This window comes from Musca domestica, unplaced genomic scaffold, assembly GCF_030504385.1.
Source record: "Musca domestica strain aabys unplaced genomic scaffold, Musca_domestica.polishedcontigs.V.1.1 2, whole genome shotgun sequence".
Classification (NCBI taxonomy): Eukaryota; Metazoa; Arthropoda; class Insecta; order Diptera; family Muscidae; genus Musca; species Musca domestica.
The window spans coordinates 12,190,376-12,213,139 of record NW_026712249.1 but is presented as its reverse complement, the minus strand read 5'-3'; the positions used below and the strand labels follow the sequence as shown (position 1 = coordinate 12,213,139).

General features: G+C 33.4%; 1 protein-coding gene across 1 annotated transcript in view; it reads left to right on the top strand.

Annotated features, from left to right (window-relative positions):
• LOC101896377 (myosin-G heavy chain) overlaps positions 1–22,764 on the top strand; it is a 55,440-nt gene that overhangs the window by 19,304 nt on the left and 13,372 nt on the right. Inside the window, exons 6-7 of the mRNA XM_059121640.1 lie at positions 7,341–7,454; positions 14,208–14,309. Coding sequence (XP_058977623.1) covers positions 7,341–7,454; positions 14,208–14,309 — 216 coding nt within the window. The remainder of the gene's footprint in view (positions 1–7,340; positions 7,455–14,207; positions 14,310–22,764) is intronic.

Sequence of the window (22,764 nt, the reverse complement as noted above, 5' to 3'; positions counted from 1 at the left end):
TATATATATATATATATATATATATATATATATACATATATATATATATATATACATATATATATATATATATATATATATATATATATATATATATGTATATATATATATATATATATATATATATATATATATATATATATATATATATATATATATATATATGGAAGATGGAGAGGATCGATGTTTTGATATCCGAACTCGATCTAAGTTTGACAATAATTTTATTTTATTACGATGTCTCAAGTTTGGACCAGATAGAATAATTCCTTCGACAGTAACGTACGCATCAAGCAGTTCAAAGAGACATAGGGTATAATACCGTTCTTTAAATGGGGCATGCTTTGGCCGCATGAAATGATATATACCCTCTCTAGCTGAGGTATGGCTGAGGGTATAAAAATCGGATATAGTAATTTTTATGTTCATCCACTCAAGCGATCCTCATATATCTGAAACCAAAATTTTCCAGAAAACTAATACTGACTCGATTTTTATTAAAAATGTGAACAAATGCACATTTTTGGGCGATTGCCCTTCTAATTACGCCCTCTGTCGCTTTAACAGGAATGCTAAACAGAATTCCGAAATTGCAAGTTCTTTTCCATGTTTTTCCCGTTTCTGACTATATAGGTCTATGAAATCAGCATCAAGGAAAAAGTCAGAACTAACATTTTTATGTATATTTGATTTCACTTTTAATTCCATTTCCGCATATACGGCTGAACAGAATTGTTGGTATTTTTCGCACAAAACTTGTGATCAATTTTATCCGCTTAATATTAACGGATGACCATCCAAAGTGGTGGGCTTCTGCCCTGTCCTAAACTCTACCCTGATACATTCCACGTCGGTTGTTCTATAATTGTGAACTGGATGACGATTGCATGTCGACCAAATATTTTGCAATACTCTCCAAAAACAATAGGCTTCTATTGTGACCCTAACTAACTTCGTGCAAAAAATTACTGAGGATCGGGGACGGATTGACACATATAGACCAATATTTGGAGATGTTACAAATTGTTGACCCAATCAAATGTATAATACCCTTAACATATAGTTCTGTAAAAAATTATAAGAGTTGCTCAGAACCAGAAAACAATATGTAACTTCTAGAAGTGGATTGCGGAAAAAAAAGTGATTTCAATTTCATTGTCTTGAGAAACACAAGTAACATTTAAACATTCCCAAAGTATGAGTATACATTCACATTGCTAGTATATAAGTATCCGAATTTATCTTTCTCAGCATATGTGATTAATTTCTTTTCCGACAAAAATACAAATGAATGACAAATACTCCTTTGCGTATGTCCTTAATTTCTTGTTGCTGAGTGAAGGTAACAGAACAAAACTGGCTAAATTTCCACGGTAATTTTATTTTAATTAAAACTCTTTTGTGTCACTGTTGGTGACACCCAACAAACACACATGTAGTAGTACTCCATTGGATACGTTGAACACGTATTTGAAAGCGTTAAATGAGTTAATTAAATTTCAGTCAAAAAAACAAGAAGACGAAATAAACTTTTCCACGAAACGTTTGTCTTGTTTGTCAAACAGAAGAAAAAAGGGTTGAAGTTAAGTGATAAATCTTTTCTTTTTGTCTAACCACCGGTTAAATATTTACCGTTGGGTAGAACTTTCGTAGCCACTTGTGTTTTTTTTTTATCTTAAGAAAAATCTGAGGAGGTGGAAAAAGAACAATACAAAGAATGAAAAAAGAAAATCTTGGAAAAGATGAATCTGCACAACATTAACATCGAAATATTCGTTGTCAAGTAAAGAATCCTATCTCGATTTAGCCATTCCACACGTGTATGGAAATGAGGACAAGGATCGTAATATTAAAAAAGGACTATATAATCTTCCATATACACTATTGTACTGGTCCACTAATCGATTTTAGATATTTTAAGGCTAAAATCGGGGAAATTTTCTGAGGCTATTTTTAAGACAATTTCTGAGGCTGCAATCGTGTATTTTTAAGAAAAATTTCAATGGCTTAATCGGAGATTTAAAAAAATGCTGGGGCTATAATCGTGGTTTGAAAATTCTGAAGATAATTTCTGAGACAATAATCGTGGATTTTTATAGAAAATTTCTGAGGCAATAAACTTGGATTTTTAAAGAGAATTTCTGAGGCAATAATCGTGGATTTTAAGAAAAAAAAAACTAATCGATTTTAGATAATTTAAGGCCAAAATTGGCGAAATTTTCTGATGCTATTTTTAAGAAGATTTCTGAGGCTGCAATCGTGAGTTTTTAAGAAACATTTCAATGGCTTAATCGGAGATTTAAAACAATGCTGGGGCTAAAACCGTGGTTTGAAAATTCTGAAGAAAATTTCTGAGGATATAATTGTGTATTTTTAAAGAAAGTTTCTGAGTCTATAATCGTGGATTATTAAAACAATTTTCTGAGGCTATTAGCGTGGATTTTCAAGAAAAATTTTTAAGAAATATTCTGAGCTTATAATCGTGGAATTTGCAAGAAAATTTCTGAAGAAATAATCGTGGATTTTTATAGAAAATCTCTGAGGCAATAATCGTGGATTTTTATAGAAAATTTCTGAGGCAATAACCGAAGATTTTTAAAGAAAATGTCTGAGGCAATAATCGTGGATTTTTAAAGAAAATGTCTGAGGCAATAACCGAAGATTTTTAAAGAAAATCTCTGAGGCAATAATCGTGGATTTTTTAAAGAAATTTTTTGAGGCAATAATCGTGGATTTTTAAAGAAAATTTCTGAGGCAATAATCGTGGATTTTTAAAGACAATTTCTGAGGCAATAATCGTGGATTTTTAAAGAAAATTTCTGAGGCTATAATCGTGGATTTTTAAAGAAAATTTCTGAGGCAATAATCGTGGATTTTTAAAGAAAATTTCTGAGGCAATAATCGTGGATTTTTAAAGAAAATTTCTGAGGCAATAATCGTAGATTTTTAAAGAAAATTTCTGAGACAATAATCGTGGATTTTTAAAGAAAATTTCTGAGGCAATAATCGTAGATTTTTAAAGAAAATTTCTAAGGCTATAATCGTGGATTTTTAAAGAAAATTTCTGAGGCTATAATCGTGGATTTTTAAAACAATTCCGAAGACATTTTCTGCGACAATAATCGTGGATTTTTAAAGAATATTTCTGGGACTATAATCGTGAATTTTTAAAGAATGTTTCTGGGGCTATAATCGTGGATTTTTAAAAAAGTATCTGAGGCAATAATCGTTTCTGAGGCAATAATCGTGGTTTTTTTTTTAAGAAAATGTCTCAGGCAGAAGTCTTGGATTTTTTAAGAAAATGTCTCAGGCAAAAGTCTTGGATTTTTTAAGAAAATGTCTCAGGCAAAAGTCTTGGATTTTTTAAGAAAATGTCTCAGGCAAAAGTCTTGGATTTTTTAATAAAATTTCTGAGGCTATAATCGTGGATTTTTAAAACAATTCCGAAGACATTTTCTGCGACAATAATCGAGGATTTTTGAGGAATATTTCTGGGACTATAATCGTGAATTTTTAAAAAAGTTTCTGAAGCAATAATCGTGGATTTTTTTAAGAAAATGTCTCAGGCAAAAGTCTTGGATTTTTTAAGAAAATGTCTCAGTCAAAAGTCTTGCATTTTTTAATAAAATTTCTGGGGCTATAATCGTGAATTTTTAAAAAAATTTCTGAAGCCATATTCGGGGATTTCAGGAGAATATTTTTGGGGCTATAATCGTGGATTTTTAAAGATAATTTCTGAGACAATAAACGTGGATTTTTAAAGATAATTTCTGAGACAATAAACGTGGATTTTTAAAGAACATTTCAGAGGCTATAATCGTGGAAGATTTATTAAAAATCAAGATTATTTGGTCTCTTGGTCTTTAGAATATATTTAAAATATCACGATTATAAATTAAATTAAAAATTCTAATAATAAAATAAGGTTGATATTGTTCAGAAAAATTCCCTGTCAGATTTCAGATTAATTTCTAAGGTTCTTTAACATTTCCTAAATTTGTCACATTTCCAAAAAAAAAAAAAAAACTTTGCTAAGCTTTCGAATGAATCTTTGTTTTGCTGGTCTTCAAATAATTCGAATTTTCCGTTTTATTTGTTCGCCTGCGCCCAAATGGTTTGTTTGTGTACTCTGATGGGGCAAATAGCGACCGCATCAACGCGTTTATTCAAATAAAGCAATTTTTCTCGTCGGCCTCTCTCTGGATGGCAATGGTAGAAATGGCCTCCATTAACCGCGCGAATGTTCGTTACACAAAACGGCCAAACAAAGACCCGTTCGACGGATTGTGGAAAATTGCATTGCCTATTTTGGGATACAAAAGCTGCTGCTGCCTTTGGCCAAAAATGAAATGGAATGGACTTTGTTTGTAGTTTATTTGTAGTATTACAAGCATTTATTTGGTAGCCTTTCCGAGGTGCACACACGCACCCACTCACAGAGAATATAAAAAAAAAAAACATCCATGGTTAAATAGAGCCATGGTTTGTTGTGTGTGGAGCTTGAATTGTTTGTTATACAACATGGCCGTGGTTTTGTTTCGTTTCGTTCCATATTGTTGTTGTAGTTATTTTGGGGTATCCGTTAGCCAAATCAATTCAATTGTTCAACATTTTGTTGATTTCAGTGTTTCAATCGCCAGCTTTCTCTGTTTCCCTGGGGAGGAAATTCAAACACAGAAAACTACATCTATTTCTTGCGCCATCATCCCGCATTTTTGCATTGCGTTTTGTGTTTTTTTTTTTTTTTTTTTTGAATATCCTGGAATCTAATTCAGTTTAGTTTTGGTAGTAAATTCCTATCCATGAACGAACGACGTACACCGAACACAAACCAAATTGAATCAAAGCGGGGAAAAAATCACTGGTTATCTATTACAATCGCTGATCTGACTCCAGGGTAAAATATAAGGGGTAGGAGGGGTTGTGCCGACCTTTAACTATTATCAGCACTAAGGCCACAAACATTTTTGAGCGCCATTTAGTATGGGTTTGGTGTCTCTTTTTGGATTTGCTTTTATATTTTCTGGAGCGGGTGGTGAGGACGATTTTGGGTAGTATGTAGTTTGTATTAATGTTCATTGTTTTCCTGAAGGTAGTCTTTGGTGTATTCCGTTAATGGGGGTAAAAGGGGTTTTTGGGGATGTCACTTTTTTGTGTGCTTGGGAGCTTCAAAACGAATATGTGATTTATCACTCTCACGCCTTGGGTTATTGAATTTGAAAGAATAATTTCTACGAAGTCTAGATAGAGGAATTGAAATTAATTGTGGGAGGGAAGTATGAGATAAAAGAAACAGAATCACAAAAACAGAAAACCACAGGAATATAGAGAACACACAGCATCAATTTTGCGCCTAGTTTTAGTCAAGAATAATAGCCTCAGAAAACTTATTTTTTAAAATCCACGACTATAGCCTCAGAAATTTTCTTTAAAAATCCACGATAATTGCCTCAGAAATTTTCTTCAAAAATCCACGAAATTTTCTTTAAAAGTCCACGATAAAAGCCTCATAAATTTTCTCTAAAAACCCACGATTCTAGTCTCAGAAATTTTCTTTAAAAATCCACGCTTATATCGTCAGAAATTTTTCATGAAAAATTTACGATTATAGCCTCATAAAATTTTTTCAGAATTTTCTTTAAAAATCCATGATTACAGCCTCAGAAAAAATTTTCAGAAATTTTCTTTAAAAATCCACGATTATAGACCCAGAAATTCTCTTTAAAAATCCACGATTATAGCCTCAGAATTTTCTGTAAAAATCCGTGATTATTGCCACAGAATTTTCTGTAAAAATCCACGATTATAGACCCAGAAATTCTCTTTAAAAATCCACGATTATAGCCTCAGAATTTTCTGTAAAAATCCGTGATTATTGCCACAGAATTTTCTGTAAAAATCCACGATTATAGCCTCCGAAATTTTATTTAAAAATCCATGATTATAGCCTCCGAAATTTTATTTAAAAATCCACGATTATAGCCTCCGAAATTTTATTTAAAAATCCACGATTATAGCCTCCGAAATTTTATTTAAAAATCCACTATTATAGCCTCCGAAATTTTATTTAAAAATCCACGATTATAGCCTCCGAAATTTTATTTAAAAATCCATGATTATAGCCTCCGAAATTTTATTTAAAAATCCACTATTATAGCCTCCGAAATTTTATTTAAAAATCCACGATTATAGCCTCCGAAATTTTATTTAAAAATCAACGATTATTGCTTCAGAAATTTTCTTTTAAAAACCCACGATTATTGCATCAGAAATTTTCTTTAAAAATCCGCGATTATTGCCTCAGAAATTTTCCTTAAAAATCCACGATTATTGCGTCAGAAATTTTCCTTAAAAATCCACGATTGTAGCTTTAGAAATTTTCTTTAAAAATCCACGATTATAACCTCAGAAATTTCCTTTAAAAATCCACGATTATAGCCTCAGAAATTTTCGTTAAAAGTCCACGATATAGCTCCACGATAATTGCCTCAGAAATTTCCTTTAAAAATCCACGATTATAGCCTCAGAAATTTTCTTTAAAAATTCACGATTATAGCCTCCGAAATTTTCTTTAAAAATCCACGATTATAGCCTCCGAAATTTTATTTAAAAATCCACTATTATAGCCTCCGAATTTTATTTAAAATCCACGATTATAGCCTCCGAAATTTTATTTAAAAATCCACGATTATAGCCTCCGAAATTTTATTTAAAAATCCACAATTATAGCCTCCGAAATTTTATTTAAAAATCCACGATTATAGCCTCCGAAATTTTATTAAAAAATCCACGATTCTAGCCCCAGAAATTTTGTTTAAAAATCCACGATTCTAGCCCCAGAAATTTTATTAAAAAATCCACGATTCTAGCCCCAGAAATTTTATTAAAAAATCCACGATTCTAGCCCCAGAAATTTTCTTTAAAAATCCACGATTCTATCTTCAGAAATTTTATTTAGGAATCCAGGATTATAGTCTTAGGAATTTTCTTTTAAAATCCACGATTATTGCCTCAGAAAATTTCTTTAAAAATCCACGATTATAGCCTCAGAAATGTTCTTTAAAAATCCACGATTATAGCCTCAGATTTTGTTGAGTCACGATTATAGCCTTGTGTTAAAAAATCCACGATTATAGCCAAAGAAATTTTCTTCAAAAAAAGCCTCAGAAATATTCTCTATCCGACTATGGCCTCAGAAATTTTCTTTAAAATCCAGAAATTTTCTTAATTTTCTTTTTAGGATATTTAGAAATCCCAGTAAATTTATTGCTACATCCAGAAGTTATTTTTGAAATTTTAAATAAAAAATCGCTCATAAATATTTACTTCCTCTATTCCAGGGAAAAGTTTCACCTTAACCATAACCGTTTCAACAAATCCGCCACACATTGCCACATACAACAAGGCCATTAAAGTGACTGTCGATGGACCCCGAGAACCACGCTCCAAAACCAGTAAGTATTTCCAAATAAATATGTATGCAGCAGAAGCAGCAGCAACACCATTTTACATTCATTCTCAAACACTCACATATTCACACTTTTACAACAATCCATATGAAGTTGTGTAAATTGTATAACAGACATTGTTAATAAATATGCATAGATGTATTTATTTATAACATGAGAGAAGGGAAGGAAGGGGGAGGAGGGTCAAGGAACAAAATCTCATAAATCCTTATACCAGAGACAAGAGAACAAGATTTAATTCTGATGGCAAAAAGAAACATTTAAATAAAATACACAATTCATTAGATTTTCTTTCTCTCGAAGAGATAACAAATACATGCATATTTCAATGCAGTGTTGGACAGTGGGTGAGATGAAGAGGTTTTTCTTTTGCCATATGATATAAAATATTTACAAAAGGAGCTGATGCTTTAGGACACTTACAAAAATGCTAAGAAAATGTTACGAATTCAAAAAAAAAAAATCCAGAAATAAAATTGAAATGTTTTAAATTACTAGTGAAATGACTCAAATTACATCTGTAAAAGGGATAGACCTTTTGGAAGAGTGCTTCTAGACCTTAGAAATCGAATATTTTGCTTTATTTGTATACTTTATTTTTGGGTACCTTTTAGTACTCAAAAGCATATTTTTTCATACATCGTACCTAATTTTCAAATTTTCAAGGTTTTCTATATCGCATAAGTTTTTTCCTTGCAGGAAAAATGTTGTATTTTACATTAAAAAATTTTTCAAATCTTTCAATTTGATTTTACCTGCGGAGGATATTAGTAAAACCATTGCAGAATATACCCACATCCCATTTTGCTGTACAAACGTCTCCATATGAAAACCCAAGAAACCAAAAGTAACCTCAATAGTAAATTTCGGAATTTCAGTTCTATCCTAGTAACACATTTAGTAATATTTAGGATGTATATCCAAAACAATACTCAACTCTCCATCCTAGACACCAACAATGATACAAAATTAGTACCATTTAGTACTTTTAATTGTAGTAGTATCAAATTTCCAGATTCTAGCTCTGTACATTTACTCAATACCAAATCAAGTAACTTTTTGTACTATATCCATAACCACCTCTATAACTCAATCCCTCTCCACCAAAATTAAGGATTTCGGCTCTTTAACTTTCCCTATTACCAAATTTAGTTCAATTTAGTAATTTTCGAAATACTACCTTCACTTCATAGCCTTCATAGCTGAACCACAGACCCCAATATTGACATCTATATCAAATTTCAAAATTTCAGCTCTATTGCTTCACACAATACCCAATTTTGTACCACTGAGTACTTTTCGTACAATTATATAATTCCAGCTCCGTCGGTTCATCACTATTCTAATTTGTACCAAATGTAGTACCATTTAGTACTCATAAGTATCAATTTACAAAGTTTACTACATACCCCAATCCTACACTTCTAAAGTAATTCCAATTTCAAATTTTAGGATTCCACCCAAAGCACATTTTAGTACATATAAGTACAAATTTCCAAAACTATCTACAAGTCCCAATCCTATACTCCGATAGTAATATTTTTTCCAATTTTCAGGACACCAGCTCTATTGCTTCACGCAAATCCAAATTATATCAAATTAAGTAGCATTTAGTAGTGTTAAGTAGAAATTTCCAAAAAATACCCCCATATCCCAATCCTAGTTCACAACATTAATCTTAATTCTTAATTTCAGAATTCCAGCTCAATAGGTTCAATAAAATCCAAATCGTACCAAAATTTCCAAAACTATATCCATATCCCAATCCTACACTCGGACAGAAATCTTATTTACAATTTTCAGGATATCATCTCTATTGCTTCTCTCAAATCCTAGTTGAGTATCATTTAGTACTTATAAGTACATAATTCCAAAGTTTCCTACATCCCCCAAAACTGCTCTCCCACAGTAATCCCTATTTCAAATTTTAGAATTCCACAACCCTGTTGGTTCGCCCAAATAGAAAGTGTACTTTATTTAGTACATATAAGTACAAATTTCCAAAATTAACTACACATCCCAATCCTTCACTCCGACCGTAATCTTATTTTCAATTTTCAGGTAACCAGCTCTATGGGTTCACACAAATTCAAAAAGTACCAAATTTTGCATTTAAGTACACCTTTTTCATGACTACCTACATCATACAGTCCAATAGAGATTTTTTTTTAAATTTTAGGATTCCAACTCTACCAGTTCTCCCAAAATTTAAATTGTACTAAATTTAGTACCACTTGATACACATAAGTACGAATTTCCAAAATTACCTACATTCCTCAGTCCTAGAATGCAATGGTAGTCTTATTTCTAAATTTCAAAATTCCAGCTCTATCGCTTCATCCATATCAAAATTGTACCAAATTTTGTGCCATTTGGTACACAAGTACTTAAGTACAACTTTCCATAACTGCCTACTTTATACAGTCCAATAGAACTCTTACTTTTAAATTTCAGGATTTCAACTTCACCGCTTCACCCTAAATTTAAATTGTACCAAATTTAGTACCTTTTAGTACAAATAAGTACGAAATTGTAAAGCTTCCTAGATACCCCAATCCTACGCTCCCACAGTAATCCTAATTTCAATTTATAGAAATCAATCAACCTGTTGGTTCGCCCAAATCCAAATTGTACCAAATTTGGTACCATTTAGTACACATGAGTAGGAATTTCCAAAACTACCTACATCATATAGTTCATTAGAAATCTTATTTCTAAATATCAGAATTCCAGCTCGAAAGCTTCACCCAAATCGAAATTGTACCAAATTTAGTACCAATTAGTACTTTAAAAACTTAAAGTGCACATTACGAAAATTTCCTCCATATCCCAATTCCACGCTCCGCCAGTAATGTTAATTTCAAATTTCAGGATTTCAGCTCCATCCGTCCCTTGACATTCAAATTGTACTAAATTACGTACCTTTTAGTACTTTTCGTGCATACTTCCACAACCACCTCTTCCTTACATCGATCTTACTCCTCAACCTTGGTTTCCATTCCAAATTTCAAGTTTTTAGCTCTAACCGTTGATACGAAACGGTACTGAATGCAGTACATTTTAGTACTTTTCGTACACTTATAGTGGGAATTTCCAAAAACCCTATGGTACATCCATCATTCACCCCAGTGATTCAGTGAACCTCATTCCAAATAGAGGAGTTCTAGCTCTACTGCTCCTCTACCATATTTAGCACCTTTTAATAATTTTCGTACGGTTCTAATACGAATGTCTAAAAACTCAGCCTTATCTGACCCCTTCACACCCAGATTGACTCTCACACAAAATGTCAAGATTCTAGTTAGGTTTATTAAAGATCGGATTACCAATACAAATGCTACCATATTTACCACCTTTTATTACTTTTCGTACGGTTCTAGTACGAATTTCCAAAAACTCAGCCCCTTCACACCCAGAGTGACCCTCACACAAAATTTCAAGATTCTAGTTAGGTTTATTAAAGATCGGATAACAAATACAAAGGCTACCATATTTACCACTTTTTAATACTTTTCGTACGGTTCTAGTACGAATTTCTAAAAACTCAGCTTTTTCTGACCCCTTCGGACCAAGAATGACCCATACCCTAAAATTTTAAGATTATAGTTATGGTTTTTAAAGATCAGATTACAAATACAAAGGACATTTAGGACCTTTTCATATTTTTCGTACCGTTCTAGTAAGGATTCCGAAAAACTTAGTCTTATCTGACCCGTTCGTACTAAGAGCGATCCTCACCCAAAATTTCACGATTCTAGTTGGGTTTTTTAAAGATCGCATTACAAATACCAATGGTTCCAAATTTAGTACCTTTTAAAACTTTTCGTACGGTTCTAGTACGAATTTCCAAAAACTTAGGCTTATCTGACCCAAGAGTGATCCTCACCTCAAATTTCAGGATTCTAATTAGGTTTATTAAAGGTCGGATTTATTTGGTTTTTTTTTTTTCAAGAAAAAATGGCTTTTAACTCGAAAACCTTTCTTTCCCAATTTTGTCCCACTGTTCTTCGGAGGGCAGACTTAAATCATCCCACCAAGAACGACTTATCTTCATCTCGTCTCTTCATTTCTAGTAATTTAAAAATCCAAAGATAGTTTATGACTCGAAAAGACAAACAAAACTTTATTCCCTGCATCTGTGTGTGTGTATATGTGGCTGGCTGCCACCACTAGCTACCAATCGAGATTCTGCTCTGCAGCTCCACATTGTCAGTGGTATTCACATAGAAAACAATTCATCTTTCAAAAGAATATTCATTAATGCTAAATAACATTACGGGCATGAATGAAGGCATGCAAAAAATGGCACAAACGGACAGGGTTACTTTTCCCACAAAAACAATGAAAGGAAAAGAAGAAGGACGAACGACAGACAGACGGACAGAGAATGGCATTGTGGCCGGGACAAGTTGGAAAAAGAGGACAGTTAACAATGCAAAAATACGACAGACTGGCAACCGGTAGCAGGACAAAACGTCCATTTTGTAGTTTGAAATATTTATAAAGATGCAAATATATTACATTTTGCATATGTTAAGCTTGTCTTGTGGAAGACACAATGACAACACACACACACACAAGAATGTTTAATGTGTGATACACACACACATACATAGATAGCCCCCCTTTTTTATTTGTCTTCTATAAAACTATTTACTGTTTCCTCTCTAAAAACAGAGGTTTATTCTGGCTTAATGAAAGGACTGCTTAAATGTTGGCTTTCAAAAGGATGACTCCTTTACCACTTCTGTCCTGCTACTGTTGCTAATGCTCTTCATTGTCCTTTGCTAGCAATTTCATTGTATTTTCCATTCATTTTACTTTGACTTTCCACAAAATGATTTATCTCGTTTAAGTTGTGTCCTTATTGTTGTTAGTCGTTTTTTGTTTATTATTTTAATTTTGAAAAGTTTTCTAAAGGAGGGGGAGATGATGAGGTCTTGAAAAAATGACAAGTGTGAGAGAGAAGAGAGAAATATTGAAGGTTTTTGAGACATAGAGACCTTAGGTATGTCTTCTCTCTTTAGAAGTCACTTAGAGGGCCTCATGCTTCTAAGAGTTTCACAGAAGGTTTCCTACCTGTTAAAAATTGTCCTCTCTACAAAAGACCGTCTGCGGATTTTCGGACTATAGAAAACCACAAAATTGTCTTCGGTCAATAGAAGACCCACATCCATCCGTAGAAGAACTCCTTGTCCATAAGATACCCTAAGAGAAGCTCCTAACAACAGGATACTATGAAAACCTTTTCAATACTTAGAAGTACCATTTAAGATCTCGTACCCCTGGAAGTCAAATTAAGGCCCTATTTTGACATAAAATATCTTTGGAAGTTCTTATCTCTTGGAAGATTGTTTTTTTTTATATAGAAGACCTCTCGAAGGTATTTTCTTTATAGAATATCGTCAGGAAATCTTCTTTCTATACTAGACCTTAAAAAGGTTTTCGGAAATCATCCGGGGTTCTCTTATCCGTTGAAGAGTAATCGTCGATGTTTTTCCCAAAGGAGAACTTTTAGATGCACATTTTCTTCTTTGAGAGCTCTTTAAAAAGTTTCCAGCCCATAAAAGACCTTCTCGAGCTAGAGAAAGCCATTAAATTACCTTCAGAAAAAAAACTCCATCCGTTTATAAAGAAATCCAAAAGGCCTTCTCTCTTTTGCAAGCCTTGTTCTCAATTGGGAAAACCTTTGTAAAGAGTTCTCCATTTAGAAGCAGTTTTGAACCGATATTCAAAAGTTTGCTCCCTAATAATGATCTTCTAAAGAACATATTTCTACATCTGAAGGACTTGAATGGAACTTACATCGCAGGAGACTTCTGGAAAGGTTCCTCTCTATTTCCTTTGTTTGGAAAACCTGTGGAAGGTATTGCTTGTATAGATGAAAAGACTTTTCTCTATAGAAGGCCTTTGGAAGGTCTTCTGTCAACTGAAGAAATTTGACATAAGTTCTGTCTATAGAAGACTTTTGCAAGGTCTTCTCTCAATATTAACTTTAGAGGACCTGCTTCTATAGAAAACATTTTGTATGTCTTCTCTAAATTGCAGGTCTTCACAGGCAATAGGCAAGGTCTTATCTATATGGACGACCTATAGAAAATACTTTTGGCAGGACCTCCTTTAAAAATGTTTCTCTTTAATAAAGACCTTTTCTATTGAAAAAATTTGGACCGACGTATTTTTTTCTATTGAAAAAATTTGGACCTGAGGTCCGACGAATTTTTTTCTATGGAAAAAAAGTTGGACCTGAGGTCCGACGAATTTTTTTCTATGGAAAAAAATTGGACCTGAGGTCCGACGATTTTTTTTTCTATGGAAAAAATTGGACCTGAGGTCCAACGATTTTTTTCTATGGAAAAAAATTGGACCTGAGGTCCGACGATTTTTTTTTTTCTATGGAAAAAAATTCGACCTGAGGTTCGACGATTCTTTTTCTATTGAAAAAATAGCACATGACGTCCGACGATTTTTTTCTATTGAAAAAAAATGCAACTGACGTACGAAGAATTTTTTTCTTTTGAAAAAATTGGACTTGAGGTCCGACAATTTTTATGCCTCTCAATAGAATACATTTTGAAGTCTTCCATATTTTTATATTTCAAAAAAAATTCCCCCACCCATCAAAAACCCACTCACAAACATACACACACACACACACACACCTATACATACTCATTGCAACTTAATTAAGGACAGCCAATAAAAAAAGCATTCAAAACACAGTGTTATCTATTTTAGGACAACAGCAACAGTTCCATTTTGCCTTTGGCCAAAGACCGTTTCATTTCTCAACGGATCCACTGTCTGGTTTTCGTATGCCACCAATAGGCAATTGTCAAAGTAAGTAGCAAATATTACAACAACTACAAAAAAAACGCTCTTAAATTTTATAATTAACAACATCACTAAAGTCTAGAAAAACCCGATATTAGCCTTTCGGTAAAAAATCGAATAAATCTCATAACATTTAATTGCATGGATGACTTTCAACGGCACTCTCTACTCTATTTTTAATGTCGCTTTTTATACATTTTTATATATATTAATATTATTATTATTAACAAATTGATTTAAATGCTGGCTAAGTGCATGTGTGTAATTTAGTAGAGGACCATTTTTAATATAATGTAAAACAACAACAAAGAACAAGTGCAGAACAAAAAAAACAGCTGCAGAAGTTAAATCTGGACAAAAATGCCATATCAAATACCACTGTCAGACACCACAAATCGAACCTCAGAAAGCCGCATAAAATCCACACAAAAACGATTAGTTTGTCGGTTTTTTTAGGTGGCAGTAGGATGTTTTTTTTTTTTCGTTTGCTCTTTTTTTGCTTTGAAATTTCATTGAAAAAAGTTAATAACGTTGTCGGGATAGGTGGAGAGACCAGTGTCCGATTGGGTGTCTATGGGTGTGTGTGTGTGGTGCAGTATATTTATTCTTATTTATGTGTGTTTTATATTTTATTTTTTTATTATTATTTTGAGGTTTTTAAAATGTATTTATTAGTTTTGTACAAAGATGTCAAACGATAGAAGTTATGGAAAGTATAAAAGAGAGAGAGAGAGAGAGAGAGAGAGAGAGTGAGGCGAGAGTATAAAGTTCAGTAATATTCCTGGCAATAAAAGAAATCAACCTACAAAACTGTTTGAAGAGTAAAATAATAAAAGAATTTGAAGCGAATCGGGAAAAAGTGCAAACATTTTTCAGAAATAAACAACATTTTTTATTTACAAAAATTGATGTGATTTTTTTCAGAGACTCACAATAAAATTTGATCTAGAATAATTAGGACTTTAACACTTACTCCAAACAATGAAGTACAAAAGGGAGATTTATAAATGACAGAAAAAGTCGTCTATGCCTTTCTACACATGATCTTAACTGGTACTGTTTCAAAAGAAGATATTAAACAGTATTCTTTAATTAAAACAACTTCTATGCCTAGGAGACCTATTAAGAAAGAGGCATTCTATACCCTAACAAAATTTTCTCTCAATATAAAAAGGATTTCTTCCTCCAAATGACCTAACTGGACTTTTTGAATATCTAACCATTTTTTCTCCTATAGAAAAAATGAGACTTTGGTATTTTTTCAACAGAAAAACTCGGGTGTGAGTTCCCATACATTTTTTTCTGTAGACAAAAATGGTACATTAGGTTCGAATTATATTTTTTTAAACAATTTTTATGCCTAACAACTTTTATTCTACAGAAAAAATAGTTTTATAATCCATTGATTAGGGATTTGGGATTTGGAAGTCCAATTCCTCATCACGCATAGATTCAAAGCTAGCGTTAAACTTTACGGGAGTATCCAAAGCTCTAATAAACATATCAATTGTCATCAAGGGCAAATTCTACTTCGTACAATATACGAAGGAACCAATACGAAAGGATTTTTTTCTGAGTTCGTTAATTCTTCTCTACACAAAAAGATCGCATGTGAGTTCCTATAAAATTTTTATAGAAACCCCATAATTTTTTTCTTTAATTTCCCTAAAAAGATCTGGTGAATTTCGTTCTATAAAAAATGGGTGTTTAGAAAAAATTTCTTTATAGAAAAAAAATGGGCTTTAAGATTTTAATTCTGATTGGAAAGGTATTAAATTAATTGTAAAAAAAAAAATTTAAAAAGTATCAGTCGGTTTTGCCGACAGATGTATACCCTCAGCCAATGTTTGATTATTTAAATATATTTTGTCTTATGTTATGATTATTCAAATTGTTAACCATCTATGAAAGTACTTTCCGATGGAATGCGCCAATATTGTCCACTTGTAATCGATCCTAAATAAATATGATATAAATATTACAAAGTGCCAGGTTTGGACTACATTGGTTACTCCCTCCACCTTATATGAGATATGTGATAATTTTTAGAAAAAAACGTAATGAGCCAGATATAGTCGACCGAAGTCTTCCATTTTTATTCTCCATCTCATATAGATAAAAATATTGTCATGGGCAAAATTACAAGAAAAACGAACATTTATATGCCATTTTACGCGAAATGATAAATTTCGTTTTCATCTCAGGTTTCTGGTTGAGAGAAATATTTAGATATAGCAGGTCGTAAAGAATCGCCGACTTGTTTCGTTATGACAAGAAAAAGTATGGAAAATTATGACCCTTAGTTGGTGAGATACCAGAAGAAATGGTCCGATCTCTACCATCTTTACAAAATATCCTGTGTTAATGATGTACTAAGTCTTACTGGAATCGAATGTTAATTTCCTGTTTTAAGAGCTTCGTGGATAATCAAAATTTTGACTCTCTGTGGGGGAGGTACCAGAGGGAGTGAACGGATATATCCCATCTATATGGAAGATCTTGTATTAGTAGAAATGATGGAATGTGTGAAATATGAAAAGAAACGGGTGCATATTTCGGATATAATAATAGTTTTGGTTATTCAAAACATTGACCTTTTGTGAGGGAGGTACCAGAAAGAACGGTCCGATATCTACCAGCTTTATAACACATCATGTGTTGATAGAAATATTGAGTTGTATTGGATGTGGAATCGGATGTTAATTTCACGTTCTATTAGCTTCATGAATATTCAAAATTTTGACCCACTGTTGGGGAGGTATTACAAGTCGTGGGCCATTAAATTCCGTCTTCACACCAGACCTTGTGTTAATCACAATACTGTGTGAAATATGAAGCTTAACGGAATCTTACTTCATATTTTACAGGGCGAGATAAAACAACTGCAACAAAGTCAAACGCCATAATTTTTACATGTTTTAAATTTTATTGAATGAAATCAAAAAGTGTCGGAAATAGCAGCAAATTTTACCTATGGCACAAATTATGGCCTGCAAACGGCCAATGAAACCGTCACACGCTGCCCGAATGTTGCTCTGCGGTATTTTGGCCCATTCCCGTCAAAGCGCTTGCTTGAGGTGATCGACACTTTGGTAGTTTTTAGTGCCAACCTTGCTTTCCAAAATACTCTAGACACAATAGTCCAACGGATTGGTATCCGGAGATTTTGGTGGCCATCGAAATGAAGCGAGGAACCTCATTTTGTAACCGTTCTTGGGTGGCGAGTGCTGAGTGCGATGGTGCTAGTCCTGTTGGAATGTCCAAGATAGTCACTTGTGGTTTTCCAGCCAAATATAAAGAAATCACACTATCACGCCTGAATTCCATAACGAATAACTTTTTCTTTTGGAAAATTCCCACCAAAATGCTTTGGTACGCTTGTAAACAATATAATGAGCTGTCACTGGAATAATTTTAACAGCTGTCGGACGAGTGGCTTTGAAATGACAGCAGTCTGAAGTTGGTTGCAGTCTTTCATCTCACCCTGTATTTTCCTCTAATTTGATGTAAATAATACATAAGTGATGCTACATTTGTCCGATTTAGTTGATTTATCCGATTTTATATAAAAGTATTTTGAAAGTCTCAACATGGCAATGATATGTGGTTGGACTCGGTCAAGTTTAATGGAAATCGATTAAGATATAGTCGTCATAAGTTATTAAAAAATGAGTCTACGTTCTGCTCGGGACAGCATTTAACAAGTTTTGCAAGGAAAATTTTCCATTTACTGAATATTTGCTGGATGAATGAAAATGTTGACTAAAATGTATCGGCAACCAGGAGATGCGTATGTTATGCCGTATGGTGAACCTACACTGGGCTCATTTCGGGTTCCAGCCATCAATTAAAGCTAATTCAGTTGGATGCTATTACTGAAGCTCTTAAAATGCAGAAAAAAATATCAACCTAACCCATCCACTTATTGTTCGCTTCCATCCGCTGAAAACTCAAAATTGCAAACTCATGCCGATTTTTTTGACTTAAAGGGTGGGTTTGGGCAAAAGAAAGGACCGCTTAATATACCCCTCTATTTTAGAATGAAAAGTTTTAAAAACTAAGATAGAGAGACAGTTCGTTCATAGAGTAGGTAATAGCAAGTATGGGTGAGCTTTTGAAAAAAGTATCTATTTTTTAGAAAAAAAGTATATATTTTTTAGATGTCAGATTTTAGCAGATTTATTTAAGGCAAGGAAATAGTACTAACATACTTCAATTGCCCTCAGAGAAAATCTCGAAGGCGAAATTTTGTTTGTAAATTTTCAAATCTCTCTTGCATAAGAATAATTTCTCACGGCTTGCTTAGTATTTGTGGGAATCAAGCGGACAGCTAGGACAAAAAAGGCTCAAATCACGCGGCCAAAAATGTTTTCAAGAAAAAGCAAATCTTGTTAGAATTTTGTCGTAATTATTTAATTTTCGTTTTCATTTCAAAAATTAAATTTCTCTCAATCATTGAACCCTACCACTAGCTTAAAACATTTTATTTTATTTATGTTAATAATTTATTCATAAATAACCTTCCAGCATTTATTTATTTATTTTTCGACGACAAGAAAAAAATTCGCGATATTCGTTATTGTGTTTGCGAACTGTTCTAGATGGTTGTTGGTCTGCTGATTGCTGTTCTGAAATGTTTTTATGTCGCCAAAATGAGCAACTGCAACAATAATAACAAAAACAACAACATGGTAGTAATAAATTAAGTTATATGCGTGTTTTTTTCCGGCAAAAGGTCATTAAATTAATGTCATAAACATCAGTGGTAGAAAATTTATTAAATATGGTGCATCGTTATAATCATCATTGGCAGTGCCATCAGATAAGGGAATACAATTTTTTTTGGATAATTATGAAATATAAATGATATATGTAGATAAATGAGGAAATGTTGGCAATAGGGGAGAAAGGGACAGATCTATGAATTTATGAAGTTTTTTTAATTGGAGGGAAAAAAATTAAAGGGGGAAATTTTTTGGAAAATATCAAATGAGTGGTAGATTATTTTAAATTTTTTGAAAAATGACAACAATTAAAAAAAAAAAAATAAAAAGCTGTAAGTTCGGCCGGGCCGAACTTTGGATGCCCTACCACCATTTGGAATGAATTTGAAAATTTTCGAAAAAATATGAAATCCTTTAAAAAACCTGTTAAAATCTTAAAAATACGGAATGTAGCTGTTAGGCGAAGATGTTGACCGGCATAAGCAACTTTTGTCATGGGACATTAAAATATTCAAAAACGAAACTCGAAAAAGGATCCTGTCGTTAAAATCATCAAAATTTGGAATATTGGGATCTATAGTGGCTATAAGAAGACCTGGACTTGTATAGACACTTTTCTGACACAGGCTGCAGTACCTGTTACGAACTTCGAATAAGAAAATTGAAACAATTCCGGTGAATAATGTCACTAAAATCATTAAAATTCAGAAAATAGGGAGGTACCAATATAGGGGGGCTATATCAAGACCTGGACCTGCATAAAGAATTTTCTGTCTTAGGCTGTAGTACCCACAAGGAACTTCAAATACGTAATTTTAAACAATTCCGGTAAATAATGTCTTAAATCGTAAAAATACCGAATATCGGGTGGTACCGTTGTATGGGGCTATACGAGGACCAGGACCTGCATATTGTGGTCCATTACGAACTTCAAATACCAAATTTGAAACAGTTCCGGTGAATAATGTTGCTAAAATCATCAAAATACCGAATATCGGGAGGTACCGTTATATGGGGCCTATACGAAGACTTGGACCTGCATAGACAATTTTCTGTCACAGGCTGTGTGACCCATTAGGATACGAAATTGGAAACAATTCCGGTAAATAATGGCTCTAAAATCGTCAAAATACCGAATATCGGGTGGTACCGTCGTATGGGGGCTATACGAAGACCAGAACCTGCATAGACAATTTTCTGTCTTAAGCTGTAGTATCTATTACGAACTTCAAATACCAAATTTGAAACAATTCCGGTGAATAATGTCGCTAAAATCATCAAAATACCGAATATCGGGAGGTATCGTTGTATGAGGGCTATACGAAGACTTGGACCTGCACAGACCATTTTCTGTCTTAAGCTGTAGTATCCATTACGAACTTCAAATACTAAATTTGAAACATTTCCGGCGAATAATGTCGCCAAAATCATCAAAATACGAAATATAGGGAGGACCGATAATGAGGGCTATATGAAGACCAGGACCTGCACAGACAATTTTCTGCCACAGGCTGTAGTACCCATTATGAACTTCAAATGCGAAATTTGAAACAATTCCGGTGAATAATGTCGCTAAAATCATCAAAATACGGAATATAGGAAGGTTCCAATATATGGGTCCTACGCGAAGACGTGGGCTTGCATACGAAAATTTTCTGTCACAGGCTGTAGTACCCATTACGAACTCTAAATACGAAATTTGAAACAATTCCGGAGAATAACATCCCTAAAATCGTCAAAATACCGAATATCGGCGGGTTCCGTTGTATGGGAGCTATACGAGAATGTGGGCCTGCATTGACAATTTCATGTCACAGGCTGTATTACCAAATTGAATATTGTACCTAAAATCATCAAAATACCGAATACAGGGAGGTGCCGATCTATGGGGGCTATACGATACCGTGAATCTATATAGACAATTCTCTTCCAGGGGGTAAGGTACTCAGAAGGAACTTCATGTGTGAATTTTCAGACAATTCCATTGAAAAATGTAGCTAATATCATCAAAATATCGAATGTAGAAGGGTACAGTTAAACAATACACTTTCAGGGGGTAAAGTACTCAGAAGTAATTCCTTTTGTGAATTTTCGGACAATTTTATTGAAAATTTTGGCTACGATCATCAAAATACCGAATATCGGGGGTACTGTTATATGGCGGATATATGAGGTCGTGGACCGATATAGTCCCTCTTCGAACTTGACCTAACTGCAGGCAAAAGACTGATCCGTGAAAAATTTTAGCTTCCTATCTTTTTTCGTTTTGACTCTTGGGTGATTGCAACAGACGGACAGGGCTAAATCGTCTTAGAATTTTACGTTGATCAGGAATAATATTCGTCTATCCTTAGGTTTCAAATAAGGCGAGAGACCCACGTTTTTCTACTTCCATATAACTTATGCAATTTACTTTGTGTAGAGTTATCACACACACATACATACACACCCGAATTTGTGCACCTAAATTGTATATAAATTTGATTATACTTGGCTATATTATAACTAAATTCAATTTGAATTTATTTCTATTTGTACATTTGTTTATTTCAATTCATTTCACGAAAATTTCCGTTCACCTCCACCAACCCTTCCGGCGTCCATTAATTCATTCATTTAAAATGAAAAATCAAAATTGATATTTATAAATTATTTATTTAAATATTTTATGAAGCTAAACCCGCATGACTTAATTACCGGCTACAAGCGGAGTATCAATGGAAATTTGTTGAGGAACAAAAAAAAACAGCAGAATAGTAAATAAACACACGCATACACGTACATAATTACATTAATTAATCCCTACTAGCCATGACTAACACATACTCGCATTCACCGGTAAACGAGCAAACACACATTGACAACAAATTGTAAATTACAATCGCAGGCAAACAGAACAAATATTTTATTAATTTTATAGAATTAAATGATTTTAATAATGGAATATGTACAATAGTATGGGATGGCAATATATATGAACGCTAGTCGATTGGGAAAAATAATTGATCCATAAGGTCCTCGGAAAGGGGGTCTTCTGTCTATAGAAGACCACCAGAAGGTCTTCTGTCTATAGAAGACCTGTCGAAGGTCATCTCTCTAAAAGACAACCTCTAAAACGTCTTCTGACTATAGAAAACCTTTAAAAGGTGATGAGTCTGTAGCAGACCTGTGAATAGCCCTCTGTCTATTGAAGAACTGTTAAAGGTCTTTTGTCTTTAGAAGATCTTTAAAAGGTCTTCTGACCTGATAGAGGTCTGCTGTCTATTGAAGACCTGTCAAAAGTCATCTGTTTATAAAAGATCTGTTAAAGGTCTACTTTCTATAGAAAGGAGGTCAAAGTTCTTCTGTAAATATAAGACCTGCAGAATACCTTCTGCCAATAGAAGACATGTAAAGGGTCTTCTGTCTACAGAAGACCTATAACAGGTCTTTTGCCTATACAGGACGAGATGAAAACACTATAACCAAGATTTTGTGTGCAGGCAGGTCAAGTTAGAAGATGAGCTATATCGGTCCGCAATTTCGTATAGCCCCCATAAAACGGCACCCCCGATATTCGGTATTTTCATGATTAAGCCACATTTGTCAATGGTATTGTCTTGCATTTTGGTGAGAATTTTTCAGAAAAAAGTTATTCGTGATGAAATTCAAGAGCGATAGTGTTAGCTCGTTAGAGCACTCCAGCATTTAAATGTGAATAAATCCTTTGTGTCTCGTACCATCGCTCATTACCGTGA